The sequence below is a fragment of the Ischnura elegans genome, chromosome 8 (assembly GCF_921293095.1).
Source record: "Ischnura elegans chromosome 8, ioIscEleg1.1, whole genome shotgun sequence".
Lineage (NCBI taxonomy): Eukaryota > Metazoa > Arthropoda > Insecta > Odonata > Coenagrionidae > Ischnura > Ischnura elegans.
In genome coordinates, this window is record NC_060253.1 from 70,694,819 (window position 1) to 70,719,481 (window position 24,663).

At 39.6% G+C, this 24,663-nt stretch overlaps 1 protein-coding gene across 1 annotated transcript; it reads right to left on the reverse strand.

Annotated features, from left to right (window-relative positions):
* Window positions 1-10,912: 10,912 nt before the first annotated feature.
* Window positions 10,913-24,275, reverse strand: LOC124163534 (juvenile hormone esterase-like). The gene is made up of 10 exons (XM_046540505.1): window positions 24,016-24,275; window positions 21,760-21,897; window positions 20,709-20,868; window positions 19,811-19,996; window positions 18,589-18,788; window positions 15,967-16,138; window positions 14,611-14,789; window positions 13,949-14,099; window positions 12,786-12,918; window positions 10,913-11,349 (listed from the first exon to the last, which is right to left on the reverse strand). The coding sequence occupies exons 1-10, from the start codon at window positions 24,223-24,225 to the stop codon at window positions 11,136-11,138; spliced, it is 1,743 nt and encodes a 580-aa protein (XP_046396461.1). The 5' UTR covers window positions 24,226-24,275; the 3' UTR covers window positions 10,913-11,135.
* Between the last annotated feature and the right edge of the window lie 388 nt (window positions 24,276-24,663).

A 24,663-nucleotide genomic window follows, 5' to 3' on the forward strand; every position in this document is an offset into this window, starting at 1 on the left:
GGTCCGCCAGTACTGCCAGCCAGGAAATTGCAAAATCACAATTTTAACTTTTAGTATCATAAGATGGCATTGTCTTTTGCATGTGTATAATCACTTTAATTTTTTTTATTACGATAAAAGTGAAGACAACTAAAGGTATATTTAGCGCCCCCCTTGAATTTTTCTGTATCCACTGCTTTTACATTTCCTATTATGTTTTACTTTTATGGAAGTATGTATGACCATTTATACATGTATGAATGCCTGGTTTTCGAGAGGCGTTCCTCTTGGGGTTTTTCAATTTCGGTTGCCACTGAAAATGGTTGGCACTGGATTTCAAACCCCCGAGAGTGGCTCGTAGTGTCCAGCAATTAACTCTACATTCGGAGGGCTTAAGGGCCGGGTGATGGACCACCAAATGACTTTGAGTTTAATTGGTCTTTAGCGGTACATAACACGTCCCTCGGCTTTCTATAGGCCGTTCTTGATTGAAAATGCAGTTTTTGGTCCGAGCTCAAGTGTTTGATGTGCTCGGCATTTCTCTCGGTGGCGTTGTAAATAAGTACATTACAAACTGCCTTCCCGCACGCAATTGTTTACTTTAGTTGCGGTTGATCGTAGTGTTTCTGCGTCCTCCTTTTGCATTGAGTGTGTATTGGGCGGATAAGAAGTCTCGGTTGACATAAATAAAAGTTGTCACTGGACTCCCTCCCCGCTCTATATACTGTTTTTGGCAGCGTCTGTGGATGTACATTGCTGCCATCTCTTCGGCAGCTTTGCTTCCTGCTGCTGCACCAAGCCCGCGTGCAGTGCCGGACGGTCTTACCTCCTTCGTGGACGTCGGTAGCATCTTCAGCATAAACGGTTTATTAGCACACGTTTTTGACTGAGGATATGCCGGCGGACGCGAACTTTGGACCATGTCTCTTGTGCATGCAGTTGGGCGGAGGGGAAGTTGCAGTCGGCATTACGTTCCGGCCCTCGCGGATTTTCCGTCTCGAAACGAATTTGGGCTATTTCTTTTGTGCATGCATAGGACGGGGAGGAAGTTGCAGTTGGCATTACACGATGGCTGTCACTGGACTCTCTCCCCGCCTAGCGCGCGCTCTGATCCGTCTGATGTTGCGAAGCTTACGTTGATATATTGTCAACCCGGTTCAATGCCATTGTTCGTATTCGATGAGGCAGGCTTCATTCTTCAGATGCTGTATATACGACGAGTACTTGGGTATCAAGCCTTACTTCTAGGATACTTAGACGCGAACGGCATGCTTACAAATCATTTATAACGGCACATGTTTTTTCCTTAGATTCCATGGGGCTGCTATTTCGTTTGCTAATTACGTAGAAGAGGTGATGCCGTGCTTAATTATAGAATTATAGTATACCATGGAGTAGACTATTAGTGAGCATAAAATTATACCGCAGAGAGTATTAATTTATATTAATCAAATAATTTTTGAAACTTGATCTAGTGCAGCTTGAAAATCTGCTTCTATACCTTGTTTAAATATTGTGACGGGTGGTCACGATATTTTTTCTTTTCGTCCCATGTCAGCGCGCCTCACGCGGCTACGATCTTCCCCGTGGAAGATTACGTGGATCGGGCGAATTGACTCTGACCTTCATGTAGTATAAGACGGTAAAATACCATGGTTTTAGTTCCCATTCAATTGTACCCATAGGATGTAAGGCGATCACGCCACTTGTGCAGTGACGTGATTGGCTAAAATTCAAAGTGAGTGACGTGTGTCAGCTTTCCGTAACGGAAAAATCGGGAATAGCGAGGTTACGTGGTAGGAGGAGAAGTGGGGATGAAGTTAGTTGGTGAACGGACACGGTACTGGTCTGTTGGTCGAGAGGGAGACAAGCCGGTCTCGAGGTACCAGCAGAGAGAGAGCACATAATTGGGAGCTGGCAGTCAATGCTCAGCTGTGAGAGGGAAGGAGACCCAAGAAAGGCAACGGCTGTGATTGCAGAGGTGTGTGACGGAGAGCGACCGGGGGAAGTGGAGCAGTTTCTGATTCCGGAGCACGGATAAAGGTGCTGGCCCAGGCGTTTGAGAAGGCGACATCTGTGCCGAAAGTGAGGCCGTCGCTGCGCTTGTGGGCCGTTTTCATCCGGAGCAGCCAAAAGGCTCCCCGAATCGCTGGCGACGGAGTCGTCGGGAACCACAGACTGCCATGCCCGTAAGTATCTATCTCCAGTAATTATTCCCGTATTATCACATTCCCAAGTGCTTCAAGCAGTACCAAGAGGGTAAAGATTACCACTCTAAAGTCCGTCTACTTCATCCAAATACCGGTGATTCATGTAAAGACCAATCAAGTCACTTTCGCAAGAGTTCATGCGAGACTGCAAAAAGTCAATAACTGCACCGAGTTTTTAAATAGTTAATTGAACAGAAAAGGACTATTGATTGCACGTCTTACGCCCGTAAATAAGGGCAATTTAATGTATCATAATTTCCCGTCTTTCCAGGAGGCAGACGAGGAACATGTAATGGCTTTTCAATTCTTATTTCTTTGTGTCATCAAGGGTATTTCATCTTTTTGCTTGTGTTCATTCATCCATCATTAGTTTGTAGATTAGGCTTAGTATTGTTCAAGGGTGATTTTCATCAGTGTGTTGATGGTTTTTCGTTGTTTTCGCCAAAGTCTCAATAATAAATGGTGATTTTTGTGCATAATGTAAAAGGTCAGTGTTCATTCGTCGGATCCTCAAACCCTTGTCCGTGCGTGAGTCAAACAACCAGTGTCCGCATTGTCATATTGTCCACCCGTATTAACAATTATTTAATCCTGGGAGTTTGGAACGTCCTTGCTTCTACCGGCAAAGCTAGTTCGTGGGCCGCGGTTTTGGGTGGCGCCCTAATAAACGATCTAAGATCGTATTCTTCTGCAATATTTTTCCCAAAATCACATTCTACCGAAACCAGATTTCGGAGTGGCGAGCTGTCGGGGAAGGAAAGAAGGAGGGGGTAACACTCGGGAGCGTGAGGGCTGAGACGGGTCGACGGGCTGGCAGGGAAACGGGCCTGTTCCGTCACAATATACTACACATTTTATATTTAAGGTTTTAGGTTATTTTTAGCATGCATCTAATTCAATAATATTTGTTTTGTTTCTTTTGATATCCTTTTATCCATTTCGTTACTATTTGCGTCGCATTGCCGTCAATCTTCTTTCCTTGCATTTTTATCCAATTATTTTTTTTGTTCCACTTTATATACTTGGGCTGATTATTTGGTATAAAATATAAACACTTTGACTGAAGACAGCTAGCGTTCAAAGACGTAGTTTGTTTTTCCTCGTTCAGACGCTACATTTTAATTTTCAATATTGGGCTTCTTTCTTCTTGTTATATGGCTTTAAAAATGGGCCTGCGCGGTTTGCAGGAATCTCGTCTCCTTCGATGCGTGTAGTTCGGGTCTTGCGTCCGGAAGACGTGCCTTTGGCATTGGATTGATATTTGTTAAAGCACGGTATTCCGGACGTGCGGCTTGAATGCAATAGGCGGAGTTTTCTCAGATCCTCGTATTTATTGTACCTTTGGAAGCTTGTTGGTGATATTTGGTCACATTTTTGGTCAACGGCGTGTGATTGATTCGTTTTTGACCGGAGATATGCCGAATGTTACCAACCATTGCTGATCGCAGTCTATATCGTAACAACCACAGCTTGATCTTTTAATTAAATAGCCTTAATAGCGAGATGGGGTTATCAGCGTTATTTCGGCGGTAAACAATTTCATGCCCTTTCATTTGGGTGGGACTGGGATTATTTGCCGCCGATGTAAGGTCTGCATCGTCATTGCGCAAAGGGCGGTGGTTGGTGGTGTTCGTGTGGCTGTTCCCAGAAGGGGTCATAATCCAATTATTGTCACTACGGTTTTTGGCGGCTTCCTTGCATCTTATATTGGTCGATTGTCGTCGAGCTAAGGTTGGCCTAAATTGTAAGAAGCTAGTCACGATGTCAGGATGTACACCTTTGGCGATGTTTGTATGACGAGTGCGGGGATGTATGGTTTCCTAGTGGAGGTGCTTACGCTCGGGATGTCCTCTGGTGGCGCTCTATTAAATGCGTTACAGGGGGTCATCCCGGTCGCAATTGCTAATCACGAGCGATTTTATTTCTTTAGCATCGTTGGTTAACATGCAACCGTGATCAACAGTGCTCTTTCTGGATTTTGGCGGCCGGTGTATCGTCAGTCTAAACGGTATATCGACTCGTTTTTGACTGAGGATATGCCCGCGCTCAAATCCTCAGTGCTTGCTGACTAAGCACTGTTTCCGTTCTGGAAGATCGGCCACTGCGGTCGAGTTCTCGCTGATTTGCATTGTTCTGCCGCGACTTTGCCATGCGGCCGCAGGTCACATGCCATCGGTACTTTATACATGCATAGTACAGGGGTTTGAGGCCTGCGGTCTTATGCAAATGCAACACGTGTATTGGTATGTTATGAGGTGACGTGCATATAGTAGTATAGTTTTTTATTATACGGGACGTTTCTTGGACGGTGTGGTGTGCATGTGGGAGTCCAGATGCATGCTGCATGCTGGTGATTGATCACCCCCTGCCAAACACCCTAGAGGTGGCTCGCAGGGTAATTTGTAGATGTAGATGTAGATCACGTGCAAGGTTTTTATCCACATTCCTTCGGGTACCCTCCAACAGGACGTGAATTGATTTGATATTGGTTAAATTACGGCTTTCTGTGCTCAGTGCAGGATAACGATGGCCAATGCTTTCCTAGGTTCAAATGTGACTCCACTTTTCACTTGAGGCCTGTTAGAGATGTTTCGACTTTCCGGGCAATGGCGTGTAATTACTTCGTTATAGTCCGATGATGGGCCGAATATTTCCTACCATTGGCCATGTGTCGTTTTTGGCGAGGATTTTTTCACGTTTTTATAATTATGATATTTTTTGCCTTGCTGCTTACTTGCCTTTTTTAAACAACTTGCAGATCCCGTTGCCCGATCACAGAATTCTTTCGCCGTTCTGATAGTATGTAAACAGCCGTTGTATGATGCCGTACAAATTTGTTACATTAAGTGATATTTCTTTGAGCAACCAGCAGTGCCGCAGTTCATTCGCTGGTCTGGTTGTTATATGAAGCTTCTTCATCGGTGGTTCCTTGGCTGGCTTCTACTCTCCACGCATAAGTTGCTTGTCGTCGAAACGCTGTCTACATTGTTTACTAGTATTCACGTTCAACAGTGTCAGGCGGTAAGTGGATGTTGGTTTAAGTCGTCACTGTTTTTCCCCGCGTTGCTGGTGCTGTTTCATCGCTCTTGTTGCTGAGGGCAGATGAAATGCCGACTCAGAGGTGCTAAAGTGTCAAGGATGCTCAAGCCACTTTTTCAGTCCATGGTACTACGTTGTGCGGTACTGATGCAACGTTCAACTTTCATGCGGCCGCAGGTCACATGCCATCGGTACTTTATAAAGGGATAGTACTGGGGTTTGAGGCCTGCGGTCACATGCACGTACAGCATGATATGTGTGTGATGCTTTATTTGTCTAAAGCCACATAGTATTCTGCGAGGCACACCTGCTGAGGTGTTTGGCAGGAGTATGTTTTGCGGAAACCTATACAGCGGGGTGTGTTTGGTGTGCGCATTACACTGCTGGATGCCCGTAAGACGGAAAGAGATTTTAGTGGTCATTTATTCGTTTTTTTTGGTCATTAGATTCGATATTCGTTTTATGAGTATGTCCTTTTCTTGTTATTTGTCTTTTTTGCTTTCCTTTTCTTTTTTGCTTTTTTGATCCTTGGTGGCGGGTGTTGAGGGTGATGTCATTTGTGGTCTGGAGGCATTCGTCTGGTGGCGTTTCACTGATCTCGTCACAGCCGGTAGGCCTCCAGATCGCTAGTTTGACATGCGCAATAGTAGAGTAGTGGCACAGATCATGGCACCAGGATTAGGGCTTTGTTGTTCAGTTGGCCGCTCCTATTAAGTTGGCACTGGATTACAAATCCCTGGCTGTGGTGCTCGTTTCTTCGAGGGATTTTGTCCTTTTGCGAACTCTATGATTTGGCTAAGGTACACGTTGACCAGCAGCAGCATAATGTATACATCTACATAACACACTGCGAGCCACCTCTAGGGTGTTTGGCAGGAGGTGACAAATTACTAACATGCAGGGTGCAAGGGGACCACCAAATTCACACCGCACGGTCATAGAAATATTATTCATACTAGCAAAATATACATGCTTATTCATTAAAAAATTCTAATGGTTAGTAATTCCTAGAGCAAATACATGCAAGCCATGGCTGTTGAAGTTGTATCATTTAAGCATGGAACAGGTGAATTACACAAAAATTTGAAGAAAACTATAACAGAGCTATAATAGTTTTAAATGTTATTTTAAAAATATTTTAGTTACTTTTCTTTACTAATACCATATTTATGGAAAAATTTCATTTCAGTCCAGTCCATTTTTTTAAAAACATTTCGCGTGCTATGGGCGTAATATTACACCACGTTAAATCCTTCGACTTTAGCTGCGGGCGTAATATTACGCCATCCGTCTGTTGTAATATCGTAGTTTGCAATTTTTTTACAAAGTGGTACTAACGTCTAAATAAACAAATGAAAAGAACAAAAGCCAAATTCATTCTTTAAAATGATACCAAACTCCTATTTCTCGCATCACAGGTTGGTTGTTAAGAAATAATACATAAGAATAAAAAATGGCCTGCACTGAGGTACAGATGTACTCTACTTAGTTCAGTGCATTAAATGTTAAATACTTTTGCGATTTTTTCTTCCAAGAGGGGGGGGCGTACTCATCCAGGGACAGGAGGGGGCGGCTGCCCTCTACGTCCATGACCCAAGTGATTGCCGTCGGGGATAGAGCAACAAGAAACTGAGTCTATTAGTAAGTACTTAGTTTATTTGAAGTATTTTTTGGTTTTCGAATGAAGCAAGGTACACTCAGTGAACTGTAAAACCTACTTAAACTATTACCTTTAAGGCGTTGTTCATTGTTTCACACAGACCCGGAACTAAGACGGGGCAGGGGGGGCACGTGCCCCGGGCAACAGAATTTAGGGGTAAATCCTATTTTATATATCTGTTTAATTTAAATCAATTCAATACTTTCAATTTTATTTGAAATGGAAAAGTCTATTTTAAATAATTGTTAAATTTTTCTGATTAAATTACTTCACCATAACTATAAATTTCTAAATTAATAGACAGTAATATTAATTATCTATTATCGGATTTCTAATGTCTTCTTATGGTAATGCTGGATGCTCTTCTATGCCCAATGAACTAATGTATTTTTCGTGGAATTATTGGATAAATACTTTGCAGCCCCTAAGCTGAAGAAGGGCAGAAAGACACTGATAGCAGGAAGGTCACCTTAGCATTGCCACCTCACCATCTTAGCATTAGAATTAATTTTCAGAAAATTGTGTCATCATATGAAAACTATGATCAATCATAGTTTTCCTGTAGCACAAACCTTGAAAGATGAAATAGAAACTTGAGTGATAGCATGTTTTATAAAGATCCATAGGTTTTAGAATGTATGATGATTGATGATACTGACCATTTTATGTACATATCATTCTGATAATATTCATTAAAATTGTTAGATTTTTTTTTCGTCTCATCAAGCTCAGCAATTTATACACATTCTGAATTACAGGTTCAGCTATTCCATGGAATGCAGTGACAATGGAATATGCGAGCCGGCTTTCATCTCCTATTCATGATTCTCTCACTAGTTTGAAACCATTTCAATAGAAATATTCCATAATTTGTACGTAAGGTTTATTTTTAATTTGTGTACTTTGCATTGATTGTATAAATAATCTAATAGTTTCAAAGGCGTTCTTTTATCATTCTGGAAATCTGAAAATGTAACATTTGAAGTGTGTGTACATTATATAAGTTTGAAAAATGAAAATTGTTTTCCTTTGTAATACCTCTATGATTTCATTTCATGCAGCTGATATCCATGCTGCAACTCTCATGAAAAGCACATGTACTGCATGTTAGGTCGTGGTTTCTGTAGTTGTTATTGTCTTATTTTGAGGAATGATAATATTTCTGATTAGTCAGCCCTTAAAAATGACCAGATTCGTCCTCGATTCTGTTCATTGCACTACCTTAATGGAAGTTTACAATGAAATTATTTGCGGAGTCCCTTCGATCTTGTTTCTCAGCTTATATTTTACTTTCCTAAAGTTCATATTATTTCATAGTAAGCATTGCTACTTTATGGGCATGAGGTTAATATTAGTACTTTCACATATGATTTACCGTGTAAATATGTAAGTTCCATACCCGGAAAAACGTCCTGTTAAAACATCAAAACTTGGCTGAGGCTGGCAAAGATAGAACATTTACATTACATGTAAATGTTTTATCTTGATAGCAATAGAATTCCGTTTGCAATTTTGAAGTGGCTACAGATCTGCAGTCGTGGTTTTCAGTTTAAATTTTAAAGATGGAAATAAATAAAATAAACGTGTTTACCTATTTTTTACGGTAGCTTATTCCTTTTGAGAGTTTACAATTTAAAATTGCATGATCAATACGATATTTCACCGGTGAAACTATTGGATGTAGAATACGATAATTCTGCTTACTTTGCTAGTCTTATGATGCGATTGAAAAGGAAACAGGGTCATTCCGGAAGAGTATACAACGTAATCTGATGGCTAATAACGATATTTTTATTGTAACACATAAGAATTTGATGCGAAAAGGCGATATCACGACCCGGTTCCTGCTTGTTATTCCCTTGCATATGTCTACGTTGGGAACTTCGTGACGTCACGCCCGCACGGGGTTTCAGCTGAGACCACCTCCTATTATACTGCTCCTCCTACAATAGAGCTTCACGACCTTTTCGTCTTTCTCTTGTCGCTTCAGTTTCCGGTCTCCCAGCGCCTGATCATCGTAAAGTGGCAACGTTCAGAACTACGTCAACTATTGTCAGGACATGCATTCACACGGCTAGTTCGGCCAACTAACGTTAGGACGATCCCTCGGACAATCGTATCGTGAATGAGGCATAACAGTAGAATGAGGTGCCTTTAGGTCTTCGGCATGGCGCAATAGGGTGGTTTCCTTCATCAAAGAAAACGAAAGGCATTGATTGCGATTCGTTACCCACCATTAGTGTATTCATAATATACAAATTATTTTGTTTTAGAAATACCGGGTTAGACGAATGGCAATGGACCATTTTTATCCTCATTTGAAAAGGGCCGGATTGGCGCCCATGCGATGCCACTTCACGTGACGTCACAGGGACCTAGTTTCTACACGAGAAGATAGGAGTTATACGTCGTCTGAGGTTACCATTGCATGCATGAGGCGCAGAGCTCAGGGAAACATGACTTAACAATCACTTATTAAAACTGGCTAAGGTCGAAAAGTTTTCCTCGTTTGATAAGTTATTAATAATCCTTATTTAAGCCAAGCGCTACCAGCCAGCAGGGTACTAGGCTAGCCGCTAGCAGCCTGCGTCGTATCAGCGCTAAGCCTCACCTCAAGGTCACCTCGCAGGGCGGGAGGGGGAACCAGAAATACGTCACGCGGAGAGACTTCCCGTTCTTTATTCATACTTAAGCGTCGCGTTTTCGCGCGCTTGAAAATTTTCACTTTTCATTTAATCGCGAAAAATAGATTCATTTAAAGTCATTTAAAAAGAGTCATTTAAAAATCTAAAAGCGTGCAATACGTACTCCAGGAGTAATAATCTTTCGATTTAGGCAATAAAAAATAATAGGAAACCACCCTATTCAGAGTTGAGGGCGGAAAATATTTCGGGTCGCTGGGAAGCCACTCAGAATATAGCTCAGTTGCTGGATAACCATGTGATGAGTGTCGATTTTTATTTCTGAGTGGAGTGCCTTTTCCTTTTTTGTGAAGTAATTATTCACAATTTTTAACGGCACGAATAAGTCGGTTTAAGCATCTTAAGCACTTAAATCCTTCGTTACGCCTTGTGAAGAAGTTCATTATTCTATATGGAGTAAGAAAAAAATCTGAATTTGGAAATCACTGGGTCAGCGCCTGGCATAGTGCTAAGTGTACTCGATGGTGTATGTGTGGAAGAATCTTGTGGTGATCGTGTTACAATGTGAAGTTTATTTTGTTACCATAAGAGTTACAGAAGAGGAATGACATTACAAACGATAATCGGACCTTAGAATTTGACTTCATTCTCGTGACAAGAGGTAAATGGCTTCAAATCCATGGAAACAACCAAATAATGAAAATTTTCACCTTGTTTAACTAATTTTATCTATATAGTTGCTTGAGAAAAAAGTTATATTGGCTTTACTAATGACTTAAATACTTATATTTTTTTGACTACACGGTACAGCTTTGGTACATTCATGGATCCGAAAATAACGTATTTTTCTTATTGATACATCTGTAGGCTTTATTTCCCATCAATTATGTCAATTTGCGCTAATGATGTTTTCAATTTCATATTTCATTTTCATCGCGTTATTATAGGCGGAAGCAAATTTAAATAAAATGCCTTTCCGTCTTAGGGTAAGGAATACCAGAAGGCGCGTGGCCCTTCAGTAGAAGCGTTTACCTGTTGCATGTATCACGTGACGCGAGCAATTCAAAGTAAAATTAGCCCGGTAGAAAAAAAATAGGCACATATCAAAATGAAATAAAATATTTTGAAATATTCTTGGCATTAATTGCCGTCGAAAGACCACTAACCTTCTCTTGAATGATTTATCTTGGTACTCAAATCATCAGCAATTATTGCACCATTCTGTTAATCGCATGCAAATTCACAGCTGAGGCATTGCGATTTTACCTACTTGAAAAGCACTCTTAAAAAAAAAGGCATAACATTTTATTTTTTTTTAATTAAAAAACATATTGATAGCCTATAAGGTTACATGTAGATGGTGAATGAATGTAGCCTTCAAAATAACTTAACCAGAATTTATTGTATCTAACTTATATTGATGCAAAGAATTGTAATAGTTAATGAGGGGTAATAATTAATGAAGAACCATGAAAGCATTGGCAATTATAATGAGGTGAATGTCTTTCATTTTTGCATGCCGTGGCTCTAATCAACTTTGGCTTAGCATTTAGAGAAAAATACTTTCTCGCCGCAACTATTGCTTTAATTAATTCTCTCTAATATTTAGTGTTTTCTATTAGTAGATGATCGGCGATTGTTGGGTGCCCTTCTTAGAGGGTATATATCTTCCCAAACGGCGGCTCTTTCTTGCCTAAGGGCTCTCTGCATCACGAGTTCGTCGCCGATATCCAAATACGCAAGTCCAGATGGAGTGAATGGTAACCAATTGACTGATACTAGTCCATCATGGCTGCTCCCTGTTTCAGGAGTGGGATTCCTGTAAGTTAGAACATAATTTGAATGAATGAATGAATTTATTACTCCAAACTTAAAAATGTGCCATTTTTTTAACAATCACAAAATAAAGAGGAGCTTCAATGGTAAAAAAACAGCGTTGAAGCTACCATCATCTTACCATCCTTAAGCTAAGCTTACCATCCTTAAAAAAAACTAAATTCAAGGCAGGCGAGTAAACAAAAGAAAGTATATATAATTTTCTGAAAGATTATCCTTATGAAACCTATATGTGACAATGACTCACAATATACAAGAACAAGTATAATTTAGGGACAAAATAAAATAAATGAACTTAGTCAGTAAGTAATCACCTAAAACTTAGTGTGCGTATTGATCCCCATTACGGGGCGGGGTACTTTGTAATCGCCCCATGGGAGTTGAAAAACAGCATTAATTTGCACAGCTCTAAACATCGGCTTGTACCCAATGCTTGGAATCACTAACGGTAGTTGTTTGAGCCTGTCAGAATATGCCAAAAAAGATGGGTCTACGCATGACATAAGTCGCTTTCGAGCGATGATGCAGTGCCTGATCCTCGTCGCAGATGCAATTTAAATCAATGAGATGTCTCGCTTAACGTGCACTATTGCGCTGCAAATATAATTTTACGACTTAAGTTATAATAGATGATCTGATAATGTTTAGAATATCTCATTCACTCTTTTGCTGTGTCAATCAGCATTAACCTTGTCATTAATCGAATTTCGAGATCCTTTTTTACGGCTATATAAAGGAACTGAAAATTTTTACATCTACATATTATCCTGCAAGCCACGAACAAAGGTGTTTGGCAGGGGATGAAGTGAAGATTGTAGTCTTAAGGGTGCTGCTGGCGAGATTTCAACCTAGTTTTGCTTTACTTAAACGTGTATTTTCATGACTTGAAACAAATACAATATAAATTATGATAAACTACAATAACTTCAAGTATTATCTATCCCAACTGGTATTGACTAATAAGGCTAAGAGTTGCGACATAGAATACTGTGCGCACCGGTATTTTATAGGTCAGAAGCATGGAGTTTATGTAACTACACCGTAGGCTTTAATGTCCAAGTGCCTACTAATGATGGTCAAACTATAATGGACACTGACGGCATTACGTTTCGTAGATATGGTCTATTTACGTCTTAAGGTCATAACAAACCATGATATCGAAACTTCACTGACCATGAACACAAAAAGACACCATCACCAGCATCCACCGAGAAAAATACCAAGTTGGTTCCTGCTACTGTCGTTCAAGAGACTATTATAGCAATCACTTAAGACGAGCAACCCCTTTTCTTGTGGTAAGGAATTAAAGTATATAAAATGGTATCGGATGCTGCCATTAAATGTGGTTTCAAGGTATTATATAGATATTTTGGTACAACAGACTCAAAATGTTTACCAATAAAGTGGATTTTAACGTACCCAGTCCTTGCAAAGTTGGCCCACATTCGAACGAGCCGCTTCGATGTGACAGCTTCTGGATATGTGTCATCGAAAAATGGAAAAATGTCGGAGCCCCAGAAGACGTGTATCAAGTCGTCATGGTGCACAGCCCCTGAAAAAAAGAGTGGAGAAAGTGATAAATGCCAATGATTCTATAGTCAATTCAATTAAGAACGATCGAAGGATTAAGTAACCAACAATCGAGATAAAGATAATGTCTTAATATTTTCTTAGCGTCTTCACAAAATTCATAACGTATATAAAAAGGATTTTACCTAGACTCTACCCACAATAAATGCCGTCAATTTGTATTTCAAACCGTGCTTCGTTGTTAGAAAAAACATCCCAGAACCGTTTATCGGAAGAAATCTCCAGGCATGATCTCAATCCAGTTCGGTTATATAAGAAATCAGCAACCGACATAGAGCGTTATTTGATGATATCATTTGAACTGTCCTCAAAAATACAAATATCTCTAAGGATTCGAAAACCGGAAAATGACGCCTTAATTTAAAGATGGGGATAAGCAAAAACCTAATAATTACAGGCCTATGTTGCTTACTTCCATTTCTTGCAAAATAATTGAACGTATTATTTTTATTCCGACTATGAGCCACATTGATATCCAAGGTCTGTAGGGAATAGAACAGCGCATATTTAGGAAATGGAAGTTTTTTGAAACCCAGCTATGCTCGTGATATCTTAGCTCGCTTAATCTACATGGTGTTTGGCAGCGGGAATATATGAATTTATAGTTTTTCTTGCATGCCCTTAGTTGTAAAAGAGTATTCTCATGCACTTTTTTCCTAACCAAATTCATCTTAACATATCATTTCCTTATGAGTATCTGTCCACGAGAAATTTTTAATCAGCTACACTATTATACTTTTTATCAATACGTGTGATTAATTCGGCATCCAAACTGTCAGATACCTAGTTTTATTTTATATTTTTACAACTGGTAAATTTTGAGTAATTTCAAAGGAAAATTTCCTCGAGGTATCAGGCGGAGGCCTTTTTGTCTTTACAAGAGCTATCTCAACGTCTTTACTTCTGCGTCTTCTGCAAATAACCCTTTTTGAAACACTACTGTGTATAAATATACAAGCATACCGCGTCTTAGAGGTAAATGTCTACCTTACCTCTTGGTTTGTCCATTCCTGGTTCCAGTGGCATATGACCGAATCTGCCGCGGTATGTGTATTGGTAATAGTAAACTGGTGATCTACTTGATGAGGATATGAGTTTAACGGAGCGATCTGCGCCATGCAAAAATACTCCATCTGTATAGAGCTGTGGAAAAAGGAGAAAAAACTAAAAAGGGCTGCTTATAAATATTAGTCGCATTAAATGCAGTTTCACCCATTTTGTTACAATTTCGTTCGTGTTCACCAGTCTTTCCCGGATTTTTTTTCGGTTTAATATATTAGTTTCTTAAATAAACTATTACGTCCGTAATAAGTAATCATTCCTCCGTTCAAGAGAAGCCTGGAAAATTGTCATTGATTGATCGATGAAACGTTTTTTTGGTAATAGAAAAAAAATAGTTTTTCAAGAAAATACTAAAAGGCTTTTTATTGCCAATTTCAATGATCTCGCATATTATCTACTTATTTAGCTTTCAGGCTTTGAAAAGGTAGGTGCTAATCATGATTAGCATGCTTAAAATATAGTTCATTGTTTCTTTCACGCTACATTGGGGTATTCACTTAGCATACTCACGTAGTACCTGTTAAACGCCGTTGTTTCATCAAGTTTTTAATTGAGATCATGATGCCGAGGCATTGAATTTTTGAATACTCACATCTGTTATGTGTTGAAATGAGTCCTTGGTGATGCGGCCGTTGGGAAAATAGAAATCCTTCAGCCTTCTACTCTTTCTTAATGATGACGCAGACCCCCGTTCATAGTAGAGAGAAATGGGCGCCACTCTTTCGAAGTTTTCCGCGAAGTCTTCGAAGAGAGTTTCATTCTGTAGAATTGCTGAAAGGAAAGATATTAATTTACAATTTGTATTTTTATTCATTATCATGTATTTATACTTTTCCTCTAAACTTTTATGTGTGTACAATTTGTTTTTTTTCCGCTCAGTGGGTTCACCAGGTAAGTTTAAATTACAGAATTATTGCAGTAATTTTTTCTCGGGCTTCGCATCGGGTCATGTCCTCCATATCTTCTTCCAACGTTTCGATGAACAACGCCCATCGTCATCAGGGATTCAGGAATCCAATTGGATTCAGAGGGATTTGGATTCAGTGGGATTGGGGAAATACTTCCCCAATCCCACTTTTTTCTGTAAAGTTTTTGCGTGAACCTACTGATCGCATTTTACGTTTTATGCAATAATATATTTTTAATTTCTTGACAGCCGACACTGGTATGCTTCATAAAAAACAGCGGAATCCAGGTGAATTCGGTTTTTGTGTGGTTATAAATATTTTATGCAGAATTCTTCACTTCCGTGACTCCATTGATTCCCACCGGTCGCTGTAAATAATGGCACTCCAGTCGCTAGAGTACTTATCAATATACGTATTAGCCCGTAAGAGATACGCTACGCGGTGAGTTTAATATTGCTAAAAAATAAACTGTTATATAGTTTATATAAGCTTTATTTTCAGCAAGAAATGATTACATTCGCTGCATAGTGTATCTTTTGCGGCTATCTAACGATTTGATCGTTGGATTATTCTTCCTCATAAAATAATCCTCAAAGGTCGTTAGTATATTAATTGCGTATGCTTGGTTTCGCTAATAGTAGGGCCCGGCCGCCTTGTGACGGTGCGGGATTCCTCGTCCCTACCCTTCCTTCCCTATCCACTCCCCGGAGGCGTCGTCGGGCTCTCATCGCGGCGGCGCCTCCTTCCTTGTCCCTTCCCGTCCTTCCCCTTCTGGGTGCAGAGGAGAAAAGCTCGCGCTTATAGTCCCTGCCCCAGGAGGGTATCCCCGCGAACCCGCCCTAGGGTTTCATTCCTATTGTATCTTTTGCGGGTTAATACTTATATTGGTAAGTATCCTAGCGACTGGAGCGCCACTATTTACCGGCGGATATTAATGGAGTCGCGGAAGTGGAGAATAGTGGGGTCATAGCGCTTATTCCCCGACCTTAAAGATTCTATTTTGTCTATTTCTATGCTCCATGGGCATTTTAAGTGCTTACCTGCTGCCTTCTCCATCATCTCATTGTTAGTGGTCCCAGTCAGCCAAGGCACCTGTGCATAATTCCCGGTCTGGAAGAGAATCTCCGGTTCCTCCGTGATAAGAGGTTCATCCGAACTTCCCACTGATTCAATCACTGGTGCAAAAATAACCCCCGGGTCGTTCATCCATTCCTATATTGGACGATGAATATAAAATTATTTGCGTGAGATTTTTTTGCCGGAAATTGGGATAAATTGGCTAATAAATCGCAATTTTCGTAAAAAGAGGATGAGTTTAGATAAGATCGCTACAAAATTCATCTACATCTACATATTACCCTGCAAGCCACCGGCAGAGGTGCTTTGCAGCGGGTGAACAATCATAAACATGAGGATTAATTTTTACTTCCATGGACATGCACTACGCAACATGTACGCTGCATATGACACATAAGGTATGGATTTAATATGTATCCTACTTATGAAGGCAATCTACCTATGAAGCTAAAAACTTCGATGTAATATTGTGGTGAATGGAGCTTCATGTTCTTAGCAATGGCTCACAAAATTCTCACGACGGATCAGAAGTAGAGTTGGTGAATAGATTTCAAACTAGACATTAAATTTTAGCAAAATGAGGCTCATCACGCTAATTATCGCTGAAGTTTATTTATACTCACGGCAGAACTCATGAAAGCGTTGTCAAAGGGGATTTTAGCGTGACATCAATAGAAAAATGTATACTCATCAGACGAAACTGCAGGTTTTAGACCACGATAAAATCAGTTATGATATTTTGTAAGCCCTCGGTGAAATGGGTTTGTGAACATATCCACTCTGGAATACGTTTCCCTAGCCATCGTAAAATCTAAATATTAGGAATTTTTTTGCATAAAAACATTAGCCGTCTCTCGAAAATTTACGAACTTTTAATATATAGGCGTAAATGCGGATGTAACCTACGATTTGGAATATTTAGACCAGAAAAAAACGAGCTGTGAGTATCTTGATGAACGATACCAATTTGTGACAAATATTCCTTCAATGGCAGCACTGGGCGTGCATCAATTATAGAATTGATTTCGGAGGACGAATGATAGCTTTCACGAATATCGATAGATAAAAGTTACCTCCTCGACACTCTATTTGTTGCCTCTCGTAATTTGACACTGTCGGTGTGGGTTAACACTCATGCGCTCGTATTATAATTATTTATTCCATACTCGCAAAGTGCGCATTATACCAACAAAGTGTAGCCTAATGTATGCCTGTTTTAGATGAAAAATAGGTTTCCGAAAGCCCCAATCATTAGAATGCAAGACATGGGGAAAGGATAGCAGTATTATACAGAAGTACGATTAGAAGGAAAGCAAGAAGTGGAAGAAGGTGAATAATACAAACATAATAATATTAGATATAAAAATAAAAGCAAAAACTCGCGCTTCTCTTCAACTCAACCTGGCATATTTGCTCGATAGAAAAAAATCTCCGCAAAGGTCTAGGGCACGTAAATACTCGGGTTTAAAAAAAGATACAAATGCCATTGAATTTTGCAACTGCGAATTCATGTAAAGAATCAAAAAAAGATAATCAGTGGAAAATACTAGTTTGCTTTTAAAAATACATAAAAAAGTTATTATAAATTTAAAAAATAATGTATCAACATGCACTTTTATAGTTGTATTCAAATGTTTATTGTCCCCGTAAAATTGTGAGATTAACGTTTCCTTTTTCATAACACAACATTTTACACCGCAAACGCAAGCATATAAGCAAAAATTGAATGTATCTCTTAACTTGCTCGTGCCAATAAAACAACTTAAAAATAAACAAAAAATCACACTCTCATTCTCATTCATCACATATTCGCTTTAAGGGTGAAATTTTTGCTAAGGTCCCCCGAGCTCGCGCATTCAGGCTTACTACGTACTTCATTCTTGTGATAAGTCACTCCCTGCCAAAAATCCTTGATAAAGAGTCACGGGGACCCACTAGGGAGTTTGGCAGGGGTGATCAATCTCCAGCATGCAGCATACCAGACAACCCTTATGCACACCACACGGTCATAAGAATATTACGCATTCTAACAAATTATATATTCATGCGAAGGCAAAACTTACCAACGGTTAGTAATTCCTATAGCAAATCAATGCAAGGTTAGTGCAATGGAAAAAATAATGCACTGTATCGTCCCTGCAAATGAAGCCATTAATTTATCAATCTAAACACCGTGCACCTGATAGTACTGGGAAAGAAAAATCCGTGACTCCATTGAATCTCGCCGGTCTCACTAAATAGTGGCACTCCAGTCGCTAGAATACTTATCAATATAGGTATAAGCCCGTAAGAGATACGATACGCGGAGAATTTAATGGTGTATTGCTGAAAATTAAGCTGTTATATAGTTCATATGAGCTTTATTTTCAGCAAGAAATCATTGCATTGGCCGCATAGCGTATCTTTTGCGGGTTAATGCGTATTTTGGTAAGTATCCTAGCGACTGGAGCGCCACGATTTACCGGATATAAACAATTGCTCTAACCTTGCATTGATTTGCTATAGGAATTACTATTTAAAATCTATATTTTTTCAGTCTTTTTTCTTTATTTTACTCTCGTGGTCAACTCCATTGTAGTGCTCACCACATGCTGGAAGTATGTCTGGGATAATTCTTCGGCGTCCTTTCCCCTCAAGCATTCCACCATTTGCGTCGCCGAGGCTCTTTCATCGTGGGGACAGTTCATGATCTCAGCCTGCCTTCTCACGTATTTCATTGGATCCCTTGCAATGGCGTAACCGGAGAGGGCAGAGCCACTGCTGGAAATAGCGCGATGGAAAAGACCTGTAAAATCAAATTATTATCATTATTTCCACAAATGCATTGTATTGGGAGTATTATATCTGTATATACGCGGTACCGTGCAAGCCATCACCGGGGTCTGTGGCACGGGGTATTTCCACACCAGGCATGAAGCATTGTAGCCCTTATCAGACAGGCACCTGCTTGGCGGACACAGGCCAAGCGCTCAGTACAACAACAACAAGCGGTCAGAATAGGAACTAGGAGAGTGCTACGAATACGAACATGCTACAAAAACTATTTGTCATTCATAGGAAACGAAAAGTTAGTGCAATAACTGATTCCTGCACGAGTAATAATATCCTAATAAATGCATTCAGTTGGCATTGACAATTACAACAAGTTATTAACTATAAATGTAGATTGTAGAGCCTATTTTACCCATATTATATGTCCTTTTAAAGAGCTCAATATTAATTTTATTTTGAAACATGAATTATATGTCATGGAGTTTATATGCCATTTATATGAAAAAATTTCTTTCTATAAACAAAAGTTTGGGAAGTATGATTGGTCTTCATAAGGGCTTTGATAACATTGATGAGAGGAAGAGAGAGAAAATGATGGTTAAATGAAACAAAGAATACTATAAATATAATTTGACTGCAAGAATATGTAACAACTCTACATATTAAATAGAGAAATGCAGAGGATTTAGCCAAATACCTAACTAATTCATGTCAAAAAGAAGAGGTCAAAGACCCAAAATGGACGATGCTACTTTTAGGCGTTATTACTATGGTAGCTGCAATTTATCGTTGAGGATTAGGTCATGGTTAGCTCTCACCGGATATATTTCGCTTCAACAATGCTTAAGCACAGACTATGGGTCACAAAACAAGGGCATGTAAGAAAAGCAACTTAAATACTCACCTGTTGAAATACAATCTGTTGCAAATTATTCGGTTGAGTTTTTAAGCGATTTTTTTTAACTGAAAGTTCTAATTTGATATAAGTTTTTTCGGTTTATTGGGAAATAATTTACTACATCATGTAAGACTCACCTGCTGCTCTCGGGGAAGCCATTAGGAATTGTACGCTTGCAGATCCAGCGCTGTAGCCGTATATAGTGACTTGGTTCGGATCACCTCCGAAGCTTTCTATGTTTTCATGGACCCATTTTAGCGCGAGAAGCTGATCTTTGAGACCGTTGTTTCCAGGGACGACCGAGTCTCCAGTGCTTAAAAATCCTTGAAAATGAAGATTAATATGATTTAATGTACTAACTATCAGGAATATATTGTTTATTTGTTATGATTTGGATAAATAAATATCTTATCAAACTTGAAATAAAGTTTTTTTACTTTTTGGTTCTTAAAACGATAAGAGATAAATTTAATTTAAACTTCAATATACTCCTTACGCATTTGTTATTTTCTACCAATGCCTTGAGATTAAAAAAATGAGATTAAAAAGAATGATTACTTTCTATTTCATGGAAAGGAGGTACGCCACTTCAATATGTTTTACGTACTCATTCAATTTCCAAATAGTCGATTCAAATATCGAGAATCACTTAGAGGCATATGAATCGTGTATGCATTTCCATTCTCAGGAAATAGCTAATTATACATGTTATGGACTGTTAGGGTTATGGGTAAAACACGACTCCACTGGAATATCTTCTTTAGAGAACGTGATACCTACTCGTCAAAATGCGAAATAGATTCGTTTCGTGCGTTACAGGACAATTCTAAAAGTGTACTCTTTTGTGATGAAATTTAAAATGGCTTTATGAGTTTGATTTGAGAAATGATATGGCTCCTAATGTCATTATTTTCTGAGTCATGCAATTGCACATGGAAATTACTCACAAAATAATTCACATTTATTTCCTCCTTGGATTAATTTTTTTTCATGATTACCTCATCTTAATTGTTCTATTCCTACTAATTTGCTTACCTAAAGCGCCGAGTCTGTAGTTGAATGTCACCAGCACAATGTCTTCGTCCATCAAATACCTTGGTCCGACGACGTTGCTTTGGCCTGACGAGGAAAACCATGCTCCGTGGTGGATGAAGAATAATACTGGAGTTCGGGGTCTGCTTTCTCTGTTGGGGATCTGGAAGAAAAACTCTGATTGAATAATTGAAATTTGATCGGTCGGCAAGTTCACAACTGTGCTTCATGTACCCAGTGTTCTGAAATTTTTACCACGGTTTTTTGGGGGGGAAGTAAAGTATCCTTTCCTCATCCATTTTAAACCCCAAGAATAATAATTACCTTACCATCCACTGCATTCACGCATCCTTACTTCTGCATTGTTTTTATTACATGCAATACAATGGTTGTTGTACGATTAAATCATATTTTTTATTAGTTCTCACCGGTTTCGTGCGAGCGTTCGACGTGACGATAGATTTCGAGGCACTATACTTTAAAGCGTTCTGTGTATGGTTGTGTAATCACCCCTTTTTACAGCCTTGATTTTTAGGTGTGCTAATGCAGGTGCACGTAAGCTACCTTTAATTCTAAACAATTAGTTTCTATTATTCTTGAGAGTGTAGAAATCCATTGTCAAAAATATGGTACCCGTAGTAATATTGCACAGTTCATATACATTTAAGATACATTTCATTTTAATAGCCACAAAAAATTTCGACACACGCATCATCAGGCAGAGACTACGTGTAGAAAGAGTCTCCTCTTCGGAATGAATCGGAACGCGCGGTGGTTCTTGAAATAAAAAAAATGTGTAAAATTACTACGTAGATTTGTTTGTGAATTATCCTTTATCTTTTTTTTCCTTTTTATTCCTGGAGTACGTCACCATTTCCCTTTGCATGTTCTGCGGTATCCTGCAAGCTTCTTATAGGTTGAATTATACTGACAAAAGTTGTAAAATGTGTCAAAAGAGTCCAGGGTTTTCTCCAATAAAATATAGTGAATCAACTCATCTATTAATGCAGTAGATGAACAATTCTTTGGGAAAGGAAGGTAGAATTTTCCTCACCCTTTTCGTGTAGACGTTGATGAAGAGGCAGTCTTCGTTTGTGGGTCCTCCTATGAAATTGCCAGCTTGGTGGCAAGCGACAGCATCTTCGGTGGCATTCTTGACACCTTGCCATCTGTCCCTAGCAGGCACAGGGGGCTGTAAAAAAGATAAATCATGCATTCAAGCGGTGTTTTTAATCAGTGGTTGCGGTGAGAGACGGTCTCAATTTGCGTAATCGAATTTAAAACTTTGGGTGCGAATGTGACATTTGGTACAAGGTGATGGAGTTTAAAACGAATTAGTAATTTTTCACTTTAAGTTTATATAACCAAACGTATTCGACACATACTGTGTCATTGTCATAGATACAATTGCGGAAGTTCTACTCTTGTACCGTTGGAAATCAATAAAGAGTGTGTTTAATTTTACTAAGCCGTTATTACTATCATAGTCTTGGCGAAATTCCAGGAAGTCGAGCAAGCGACGATTTAGTCATTCAATGCGAGATTTTCGTAGTATTATAGCTGCAATGAAGTTTAGTTTATCAAAAAGGTACTGCCGTTTGCAGAGAGGCACTAGGGGTCTCACTCATCGGCCAATGGTGAGACAGGAGGAGCCTGGTCCAACAGGGACAATACAGAAAAATATGGAAAAATAAAAAAATAAAACAATACGACTCAGCTTCAAAAGGCATCTAAAACTCTTTCTAGTTCAATTACTGACCCATCATAGAGACTTTTGTAAAATAAAAACCGTGAACTATCTGAAGAAGACTTTAGCATAGGTGTCATTCCTAGGGAACTCAGTCCATCGTCTACGTCCGGCCCGCCCGCCGACATTGTCCCAAGTCTTTCATGCGGAGACGCCTCACTGCTGACATGTGAGCGAGGGTTTCCATGGAAAAATGAATACCAGGTGCGGAACTTTGGATTACTTGGCATGTAGGCCACCACTTTCTTGATAATTGGATCATGAAACGCTATAGTCCTAACAAATTTGGACAAGCTCGGATTGGGATCTTTCGCGGATATTCCTTGTAAGTATTAGTTCAATATTATTCCTAGTAAGTCTGCATTAGTTAAATGAGACATGCGCAAGAACATTTTTTACTCCCCGAAATGTAGCTGCATTCAGCCATGTTTACAATACTTTGTGGAGTATAAAATACCCTTTCGAACCCAGAGCTGTTTCGGGGGGAAATCAAATTTTAAAATGTTTCATTTTGAAAACTTGAAATATTTTCACTCAATGATATTGTATGTGGCAGCTGAATATTTCGTCATTACAATTTACACCACAAGATGAAGCACAGTTTACATATTTTCTAAATATAGCAGAAAATTTATACATTTTTGATGTTGTTTAGAAGCAAAATTGGGTTGTAATGGGTTAAGTCAATGGCAAACATATTAGACTGTCTACGCGCGAGAGATAGAAAGAGGTAAAATTGGTGATCCGCAATCGCCCCACTAAATATTATTAGCACCCTTATCTTGACTGGCGCGATCGCCTCTCGTCACTGTATTTACGCTTTCTTTTGGCTCAACTTGCTTGGATTTGATAGCGGTAGTCCCCATAGGGGCGAACGAAAGGAAGTCGGCTCAAAGGGTCTCCCCCACGAAAAATGGATAGATTAACACCACTGATGAATTAAAAAACTCCATGTCTTCGAACTGTGGCCAAAATTGTCTCGTTGAATCGTTTATTATAATTTTAAATTCAATTTTACACGTTTCTACGTATAAATACCTGCTTATATGTTTCTTAATGGATGCTCTTTGAAGGTACTGAATGTTTGTCAACCGCGAATTACTTTCGACGATGTCTATTTTCATAATGTATATGTGTTATGCATGGATTTTCATTATGTATATGTGAAATTCCTGCATAGGTTTCCGCGGCGATGATCATGGTGCGTATGGGTTTCCGGCCGCTCCAGCCGCGATCGTTTCGTACCGACGAACGCGGCTGGAGCGCCCGGAAACCCATACGCATTATGTATATGTATTATGTATTATTTTTAGTCAGTAAAGCAGAGTGACAAAGATTTTAAAAAAATGTGTTCTTGGTGTGCATATGAATGATTGATTGCGTCGATAAATAATAATTAATAGTCTAAGGAAGCATCGATTTTTTCTCGACCAAGGCAGCGGGCGATCATAGTTCAGGGCTTGTATAAATTAATGCAAGTAAAAACCTACAGAACGGAACAAGGTGATTCACATCGTGATACAGGGGAATTCGGTATCTCCTATAATCTCTGACATGACTCACCTTAAATCGGAGCTCTCCCACGGGCGGCTTGGCGTACCTCATCCCTCGGAACGCATAAATAGTATCGCCAGATCTAGAAGGCATCGTACTGCCCCTGACAGCACCCATCGGCGTCTGCACCACGGGGCCGTGGGCATCGTGGGCAGTGCCGAAACACAGCAGGTGACAGCCGGCCAACAGCAGCAGTGCGGAGTGAGGAGGCGCTCCCATTCTGAATCGACACGGCCGCGATGCACTGTCGATCGAATGTATCGCATTCTAATCTCCAACGTTTGTCTTTTTATACAACTTTCCGCCTTGGGGATCTGCCCTCATCCGCCGGCCAATCACGCGACCTGTCCCGGCGACTTCCTCTCTACCGCGGTGACCTCGAACAAGGTGACAGGCTCAGGAGGAAAACGGCACGGATATTTTATTTTCATTTCCTCCTCTATGTGGGATAATAGACGCGGTCTTCGACATAACATTGCGCAATCTTCACGGAATAACTAGGCATTATCATAGCGGCGTAAGACTCGAGTGTACAATTCTCCGCGTGTTCTTACTGCGAAGGTTATTTGGGGTTTTTCAGAGTTTATGAAACAAATTTTCCCTGTGCTTTATCTTATTATGGATTCAAGTTTTCTTAACTTGCATCCTCTGTATGTC

Excerpts from the sequence above, each read along its gene's own strand:
- LOC124163534 (XM_046540505.1), bottom strand. The coding sequence starts at position 24,225 with ATGGGAGCGCCTCCTCACTCCGCACTGCTGCTGTTGGCCGGCTGTCAC. Across the intron at positions 18,789-19,810 it reads GGCTTCCCCGAGAGCAGCAG|GTCTTTTCCATCGCGCTATT; the intron begins GTGAGTCTTACA and ends TTGATTTTACAG. Across the intron at positions 14,100-14,610 it reads CATTTCAACACATAACAGAT|CTCTATACAGATGGAGTATT; the intron begins GTGAGTATTCAA and ends CTTTTTCCACAG.